Consider the following 9,265-nt stretch of genomic DNA (forward strand, 5'->3'; position numbering starts at 1 on the left):
TGCTATTCACATTTACATACTGTTCCTCTACTTAAAGACCGATGAATTCACATTCTAGCTGTATCTGAAGAAGTGAGCTGTGGCTCACGAAAGCTCATACCCTACCAGAAAATATTTTTGTTAGTCTTTAAGGTGCTACTGGACTCTTGCCCTTTTTGACTACATTCAGTCTTAACTCCACCATTGTACAAGGAACTCATTAGTGCTGGGAATACATTCAGATAACTAGCTTTTTGTGCTGTGTTTTGGCTAAATCTGAAATGGATACTGGAATGGGAATCTTATTGGTACTTTACTGCATTACTCTCATCTGGTCCTATATGGCAGGTTTTGTGGGATGTGATGACACAGAATTTTGCAGTGTGTTTGTTTTGTTGAATAATTTACTTCCCAGAAGCCTGGAACATAGAGTTTTGGGAGGCTTGGTATAGATTCCCTTCTGGGAATTTTTTGGCTTGGTGTCCTCAGCAGTTTATCATCTCTGGTGTTTAGGTTACTCCACAGTGTTCTGGGTCATTTCCCCCCCTCTTCTAACTCATCCAATGGCATGCAAACCCCCAAGTTTGTTAGCTCACTACATTAATCTCAGCAGTCCATCAATCCTATCTTGCCTTACTAATTAGTAAGGTTGCCAACCTCCAGGTGGTGGCTGGAGATCTCCCGCTAGGGTTGCCAGGTCCCTCTTTGCCACTGGCGGGATGTTTTGGGGGTGGAGTCTGAGGAAGGTGGGGTTTGGGGAGGGGAGGGGCTTCAGTGCCATAGAGTCCAATTGCCAAAGCTTTATAGGGGGAGATGAAATTAATTTTTTCCTTGACACTATAAAGAGAAAAGTTGCCACATCTCTCACACAATTGGCCGATCTATTTGACAGCAGATAACGCAGTATCCGTTTCTCAGAAAGCGTCTTTAGCTGTTTTATCCAGGGAGTGATATATTTATTTCGTGCAATAGTATTTTGTGGACATGCTAAAACAATGTGGGTTAGGGAGTCATACTTGAGCCAGACAAAATGGGCATTTTCGTTCTTCTGCAATAATTTTACTATATCGCCCTTGTGTCTCAGCTATATTAAATCTTAAGAATGTTACGGGATGTATCCCCTATTATCTATACAATCTTGATAGTCCTAGCCATCGCAGAGTTTTTTCTCTTGCGCGAGTAAATGCCTTCCCATCGAAGTTGTTACATGGAAGGTTTCAAAATATTCCTAAACATGAACGGAAATGTGAATGTGGCTCCAACTCTTTGGACTCAATCGAGCACATATTGCTAGATTGCTCATTATATGCATCCGCTAGGAAGAAATGGTTAAATACTTGGATACATTCTAAATATTATCTTCCTAATGAAATAAAATGTCAAATTTTATTGAATGATACAACAGTAGAGATCACTGTGGCGGTGGCCAATTTCTTAGTCGATGTGTTAAGAATGAAAAATTTGGGAAACTCTGTGTTATGATTTTATGTTTGTTTTAGCTCTTTTAGCTGATAGTTGTATTTATACTGTTTTTTCTTCTTTGTAATATTGGATATGCCATTAAAGGTTTATTGGATTGGGTCTCAGCTGAGTCTAGGGCATTACATCTTGCCAGTAAGAAAGCTCATCTGAACCTGTGAATTTCTAACCAACAGAAATAGTCTGTCAAGGAGAAAGTTCTGTTGAAGGGAATCTGGAAGAAGCAAGGTGAACATTTACGATTTGTGTCCTTAAACACTAAGGACCAATTCTCATTTAAGATCTTAGTTTGTAGGTAACCCTGCTAGTTAGCTAAGATTTATACTTGCTACAAATACTCCCCTGATCTCCTGGCAAGTGTACAAGGTTTAGGGGAGAGACTGGGTTGATCTCATGTGTCCTGAGATACAGAGAACACAAGAAACCACGCCAGAGATGCCTGAGCATTTCTTATCTTATCCAAAGCAGGTGAGGTGAGATCTTGCTTCTCCTTAGAGCCCAGGGAATGTGCAAAAGCCACAAGGGAGGGGCCAGGTGAGCTTTGGCTAAGATAAGAAAGAGCAGGAGTGTGACCAAATAGTTTTCGGCATTCTCCCTACATCATCAAACATGAGGAGAAGAAGAGTTGGTTTTGATACATTTCTCAATCTTTTAAGGAGTCTCAAAGAGCCTTCCCCACAACAGACACCTTATAAGTGGCTTACAATCACCTTCCCTTCCCCTCCCCACAACAAGTCACCTCCCCATCATATGTGCCAGTCCTGCTTTGTACTACACTGTAATACCCAATATGAGTAGTGGTATCAGGGACCTGCCCTCAGGGTCTGTCCTGGAGGCAACCTTTCTGCCCCTTTCTGATTCACCCGGGAGGCTTGGTCTTCAGATGCAACAGAAGGAAGAAGAAATGCTGAGCAATTTTTTCTGGTTTTCATGCTCATTTATTCATGGGATCCACTTGTGTGACAAAACCTTGCACCAAACAAAAGAAAGAGTGAATGAAAGAAAGGGAAAAGCCAGGAGGTTTGTGGAAGGACGGGGCGGAGAGCCATTCAGGGCTATCATCCTTGAGACAGCTTCTTCCCACGATTGCTGGTGTTTGGCGCTGGGCTGCACAGCACCTTCTCAAGGGTAAAAATGACTCCGGCAGAATAAAGCCCGACCCCCAGCGGCAAAGAGCAGACTGTAGCTGTGCCACAACCCCTTGCTGCGAAGGGGGAGAGTTGGCCGGCTGCAGAAAGACAATGGTGACAATCAGTGATAGGGTTGCCAACTCCGGGTTGAGAAATTCCTGGAGATTTGGGGGTGGACCCTGGGGAAGGCTGGGTTTGGGGAGAGGAGAACCTCAGTGGGGCATAATGCAATGGAGTCCACCATTCAAAGCAGCCATTCTCTCCAGGGAAACTGTTCTCTGTCCCCAAGGAGATCAGTTGAAATTCCAGGAAATCCTCAGGTCACACAAACACATGAAGCTGCCTTATCCTGAATCAGACCCTTGGTCCATCAAAGTCAGTATTGTCTACTCAAACCAGCAGCGGCTCTCCAGGGTCAAAGGCAGGGGTCTTTCACATCACCTACTTGCCTGGTCCCTTTAACTGGAGATGCCGGGGATTGAACCTGGGACCATCAGCATGCCAAGCAGATGCTCTACCACTGAGCCACAGTCCCTCCCACGCAGAGATTGGCAACCCTAGCCAAGGAGGTTCACTCCAACCATACCAGTCTCATCTTTAACCCCAGCCTACAATGTGGGGTACCATATTTGAATTATTGCCTGTATATGTCCATTTTTCTCTTATGGTTAGGGTTGCCAACCTCCAGGTAGTAGCTGGAGATCTCCTGCTATTACAACTGATCTCCAGCCGATAGAGATCAGTTCCCCTGGAGAAAATGGCCGCTTTGGCAATTGGACTCTATGGCATTGAAGTCCCTCCCAAAACCTTGCCCTCCTCTTCTTCTCTTCAACTCTTCTTCTTCTTCTAGGTGAGGCAGCCTAGAGCAGCACCTGAAGTAACATCACATCCTCCCCAAACTCCGTTCTCCCCAGGGACTGCATTTGGACAAACACAAATTGGAGTGCCTATGGGGAGAATTAAGGCTAGGAAAATTACTGATCCTTCAGTTTTCCTGGGTGGCAGAAAAGATCAGGGAAGTCAATGGTTGAGTTTTGTGGTTCAAGGCACAGACAGGGCAGCATCTTGGGGGGGGGGGACAGGCAAGGCAGCCCTCCTCCCGGAGCCCTCTGGGAGCCCTTCTGAACAAATGAGCCTTACCTATGTTCAGTGTCCCCGACACAGAGACACAGTGATTGTCCGCTCCCATGCAGGTCAGAGTCTCATTCCCCTCACAGTGGTTAGACTCAAAGGCAAAACAGACCGGGCACCGCTGGCCGTTGCGGTTTAGATTCATCGGTGGCACTGGAGAAGGAGACCCACAGACCAAATTAGCTCAGTAAATCCCCAAAGCATGTGCTATGGAAAACAGATTTCTTCAATAATTGCAGCTGCCTCTAAGGCCACAGAGGAGGCTGCCTGCTGCATCTCTGTGTGATCTACTTGCTTGGACATGAGATGGGGGGGATGCAAACTAACCAAAGAGAACGAAAGCTGCAAAAAAAGGTGCATGTGCTGCTCCTGAAATTAATTGTAACGCTTCTTCCAGTTTAACCAGAGTGGGACACAGGATCGAGCAAACCCACGGAACAGCAATAGAACGGAACTGATGAAATCCCCCCATCCCTACTCCCGCTGGATTCGATGTGCAGGTTCTATGTGTGACCCACATAGGTTCTATGTGTGACCCACTTGTTGAAGGCAACAAATGATGGGTGCGCATCTTTGAGTTACCCACAATGCACACAGGCAGGGTGGATCATGCCGCTCACCAGCAACCCCAACTGCAAAAACCAAGCCCTGGTTGACGTAGATCCTATTGTATCAAATCACCTGTGGTCCCCACAACACAAACCACCTTTCCTGTGAAGCACTTCCTGTTGCATTTCTTGTTCTATCTTTACTATTTACTATTTACGATTTAGGACTGGTTCCAGGTTTTGGGGGGCCCAGGCCCAGAGTGGTAAGCTGCAGTACTGCAGTCCAAGCTCTGCTCATGATGTGAGTTCGATCCGGACGGAAGTCAGTTTCAGGTAGCCGGCTCAAGGTTGACTCAGCCTTCCATCCTTCCAAGGTGGGTAAAATGAGTACCCAGCTTGCTGGGGGTAAAGGGAAGATGACTGGGGAAGTAGGGTTGCTAACCTCCAGGTGGTGGCTGGAGATCTCCCACTATTACAACCAAACTCTAGGAGACAGGGATCAGTTCACCTGGAGAAAATGGCTGCTTTGGAAGGTGAACTTTATTGCATTATACCCCACTGAAGTCCTTCCCCTCCCCAAACCCCACCTTCCTAAGGTTCCACCCCCACCCACCCCCACCCAAATCTCCAGGTATTTCCCAACCCAGAGCTGGCAATCCTATAAGGAAGGCAATGGCAAACCACCCTGTAAACATCATCTGCCTAGTAAATGCTGGGATGTAACGTCACCCCATGGGTTAGTAATGACCCAGTTCTTGTACAGGAGACTACCTTTACCATTAGGCAGAGAGTTGCCTGGGCCCCTTCTCTGCTTGTACTCTTCTTCCCTCCCATCCACCTGCATGCCTTCCACCTGCCTCAGGGTTGCCAGGTCTCCCCTGGCAGGGAATGGGGTGGGGGATAGGCTTGCCAGATCTAGTTTGGGAAACTCTTGGAGATTTGGGGATGGAGCCTGGGGAGGACAGGGACCTCAGGGGGGTTGCAATGCCATAGAGCCCACCCTCCAAATCATCCATTTTTTCCAGGGGAACTGATCTCTGTAGTCTGGAGGTGAGCTGTTATTCCGAGGGATCACCAGGTCCCACCTGGAGGCCAGCCTCTCTACCTGAAAGAGTGGGGTTTAGGGAGGGGAGGGACCTGGGTATAATTCTATGCAATTCACCTTCCAAAGCAGCCCTTTTATACAGGAGAAGTGGAATAAATGTTATAAATAAAAATAAATAAGTGATTTGTGTAGTCTGGAAATCAGGTATAATTCCTGGAGCTCTGCAGCCCCCACCTCGAGGTTAGCAACCCTAAAATGGGATATTCAATTAGGGTTGCCAGCTCTGCGTTGGGAATGACCTGGAGATTTTGAGGGTGGAGCCCGAGGAGGGCAGGGTTTGGGGAGGGGAGGGACTTCAATGCCATAGAGTCTAATTGCCAAAGCAGCCATTTTGTCCAGGTGAATTAATCTCTGTCACCTCGAGATCAGTTGTAATAGTGGGAGATCTCCAGCTACCACCTGTAGGCTGGCAACCCTATATTCAAGTAGTATGGAATGACCGGGGTGTGTGTGTGTGTGTATGTGTGTGTGTAAACGGGCCAGTGGGACTCAGGGATTGTTCCGTACGGTTCAGGGCCCACTGGTTGCAGAGGTCGTCCTGGCAGCATCTGGAAATGCTCCGAATGTGGACTCCGGCCCCGGTGGTGATGCTGATGGAGCCGGCATAGCAATCGCCAGCGGGTATGCAGGTCTTCAGGGTTTCAGTGGTGTCCCCTCCACCTGCAGAAGACAAAGCAGCCCTTGGAGAGACCGGTCAGAGCACAACTGAAATGAAACGTCGCAAAAACTGGCCATTTGTCCAAATATTCTCCCCCCCTCCAAAAAAAAATCTTATAATTGGAATTAGTGCCTCATGTCCTGTGTGATGACTTGGAATGAGATCCATCCCTTCTGCATGAAGATTTGCGGACAGCATACCGTAGTCTGCCCTCTGAAGCTGCCATTTTCTCCAGGGAAACTGATCTCCTTAGTTTGGAGATCAGTTGAAATTCTGGGAGAACCCCACCAGGAAGTGGGCCACATTACTTCTGCACATTATTGAAAGGGGCGGATTGCTTTGCTGCTGCAGTTGTTGTTGCTTATTATACTAGTAGTGCTAACGGTGAACCCGGCTCTTTGCAGAGTATCTTTAAGGAGTCTCAAACTGGCTTTCAATTGCCTTCTCTTCCCCTCTCCAAAACAGACACCCTGTGAGGTAGTTGGGGCTGAGAGAGTTCAGAGAGAACTGTGACTAGCCCAAGGTCACCCAGCTGGCTTCATGTGGAGGAGTGCGGAAAGCAACCCGGTTCACCAAATTAGAGTCCGCTGCTCATGGGGAGGAGTGGGGAATCAAACCTGGATCACCAGATTAGAGTCCGCCGCACTTAACCACTACACCACACTGTGAGGAAAGGGAGTGAACCCAAGAGAGGGGGCTTTTGCATACATACTGTTGCTTGGGTTCCATTTTGGTTTTGTAGTGCAGGGTGTGCAGCTAGCCTCTGGAGATTTTTTTAAAGTTTTGTTTTAAAAGTGTGTTGCTAAATAACTCCATTACAGGGAGCATGGCAGAATGCGGCCAACTTGGTGGCCCTGATTGGGAGAAAGGAAATAAAGATTCTCGTGAGACTGTTGGCAGCACTCTCATGTTGCAAGCACAACAGAGAGAGAAAAGAGACACGATCTGGGGAAAAGACCACATTTTCTTTTGGTGCAAGATACTGAGCTCTGAGCGCTTGGGAAATGCAACGTCCCCACAGGAGGCACAGAACCTTGCGAGGGATTCTCATGCCGATTGCACCGATGGTGCCCAAAAGCCTGCAATCAGTGGAAAGAAAGCTCTTGTGCTCCACCGGCTGGGCCAAGATGGGATGTGCGGTCGGTTCCTCTTTCTTTTGCTTACCCAAAGAGTTCTCCCCGATTAGGGTAAGGCAGGTGTCTTCATTCGGGCCGCAGGGGTGGGCCAAGCCGTTGCATCCTTCACCCGGGCTGATGCAAGTTTCACAGGTCAGGCAGGATCCTGGGAAAAGAACAGAGACAGCAAAATAAGGCAGGCTTTCTAGAATAACCCCCAGGGTTGCCAACTTCAAGTAGAGTAATTCCTGGAGATTTAGGGGTAGAGCCTGGGGAAGGAAGGGTTTGGGAACGGGAGGGACCGCAAGTGGGATATAATGGCATAGACTCAACCCTCCAAAGCAGCCGTTTGACCAGGGGATATTACATCTATAGTCTGGAGTTCAGTTGTAATTCTGAGGGATCTCCAGACCCCACCTGGAGGCTGGCAACCCTAATCTGGTTATGGGGTGGCTCAGAGTGGTGAGCCTGCATGGTGCAGTGGTTCAGAGTGGCAGACTAATCTGGAGAACAGGGTTTGACTACCCACTCCACATGAGTGTCGGACTCTAATCTGGTGAACCAGGTTTGTTTCCCCACTCCTCCACATGAAGCCATCTGGGTGACCTTGGGCTAGTCACAGTACTCTCTGAACTCTCTCAGCCTCACCTAATTCACAAGGTGTCTGTTGTGGGGAGAGGAAGGGAAAGTGATTGCAAGCTGCTTTCCTTAAAGGTTGACTCCTTAAAAGTTGAGAAAAGTGGGGTATAAAAACCAACTCTTCTTCTCCTCCTCCTCAGCATCCACTTTGCATGTAGAAGGTCACAGGTTCAATGGCCGATATCACCAATTTAAAGGATCAGGTGACAGGAAAAACCTCTACCTGACATGCACCTGCTAGTCAGAGTAGACATTCTTGACAGTCCAATGCTCTGACTCAGAATAAGGCAGCTTCATATATTTATATGTGCCCATTTCCAAATAGGAAGGGGTGCCAAGGCTCAGATGTTCCTAGCAGCTGCGTTCTCAAACACTATACCACGCTGGCTTGATTCTTTCTGACTCTTTAGTTTGACATTGTCCTCAGTTTCTGTTGGCTTGACTTTACTTGCTGTTGTGCATGATTCTTTTTGCCTCATTTGTTCCTTTTGTGCAATTTTTACTCTGTATGCAACTGATGCTCAAATAAATGTTGAAAAATGCATAATTTTTTTAGAAGGGGAAAAATGGTGGGATATTAAAGGCTCCCGGGTTTGCTTCTCGCAAGGCAGAAGCACTATCAAAATGGGGATATTTGTACTGAACCAGCAAGCCTCCTGGTTAGAGTTTTGGACTAGGCCCGGGAAGACCCCTGTTCAACAGTGAGTGGGGTCACTGGGTGACCATGGACCTGTCACACTCAGCTAGTTTACCTCATGGGGTTGTTGTAAGGATAAATGGGAGAGCCTGCACTCTGAGTTCCTTTGAAGGAGGAGGAGGTTATTAATGTGATGGAGAGAAGTGTGAGAAATGCAGTGACATCAATCATAACTACCTGAGTCAACAGCCTCACAATCTCTGGTATCCATGACATTCTCTTACATTCATGAACCCCACACAGTGCGTCCACACACCATTAGATATTGCGCACGCATTACACTATTGTGGTCCTTCACAACTGCATGGGATTGTGTACACAGGGCAACCCAAATGAGAAAGATTGTTGTAGAAGAAGAAGAAAGAAGACGGAAGAAGAAGAAAGAAGAAGGAAGAAGAAAGAAGAAGAAGAAGAGTTGATTTTTATGTTGACTTTCTCTACCTTTTAAAAAGAATCAAACCATCTTACAATCACCTTCCCTTCCTCTCCCCACAACAGACACCTTGTGAGGTAGGTGGGGCTGAGAGAGTTCAGAGAGTGTAGGAGTGTAGGAACCAAACCTGGTTCTCCAGATTAGAGTCCGCCACTCTTTAACCACTACACCACGCTACAATGTCCAACACTGTGTGAATGCAGTCCTGGAATCTGGATCCCAACTACACCATATGCACTGCCCTTAACTCTAAAGGCAGAAATGGTATTGCACACAGAAGCTCAGTTGGGACTCACCTCTGCCCAGGAACGTAGCAAGGAAGATGCTGAGGTTGACCAGGGTCTTCTCCAT

General features: G+C 47.4%; 1 protein-coding gene across 1 annotated transcript; it reads right to left on the reverse strand.

Annotated features, from left to right (window-relative positions):
* Nucleotides 1-2,516: 2,516 nt before the first annotated feature.
* Nucleotides 2,517-9,265, reverse strand: LOC130474640 (phospholipase A2 inhibitor and Ly6/PLAUR domain-containing protein-like). Its single transcript, XM_056846332.1, has 5 exons — nucleotides 9,211-9,265; nucleotides 7,195-7,311; nucleotides 5,880-6,032; nucleotides 3,729-3,872; nucleotides 2,517-2,686 (listed from the first exon to the last, which is right to left on the reverse strand). Exons 1-5 carry the CDS (start codon nucleotides 9,263-9,265, stop codon nucleotides 2,517-2,519), a joined length of 639 nt encoding a protein of 212 aa, XP_056702310.1.

The sequence above is a fragment of the Euleptes europaea genome, chromosome 3, assembly GCF_029931775.1.
Source record: "Euleptes europaea isolate rEulEur1 chromosome 3, rEulEur1.hap1, whole genome shotgun sequence".
NCBI lineage: Eukaryota > Metazoa > Chordata > Lepidosauria > Squamata > Sphaerodactylidae > Euleptes > Euleptes europaea.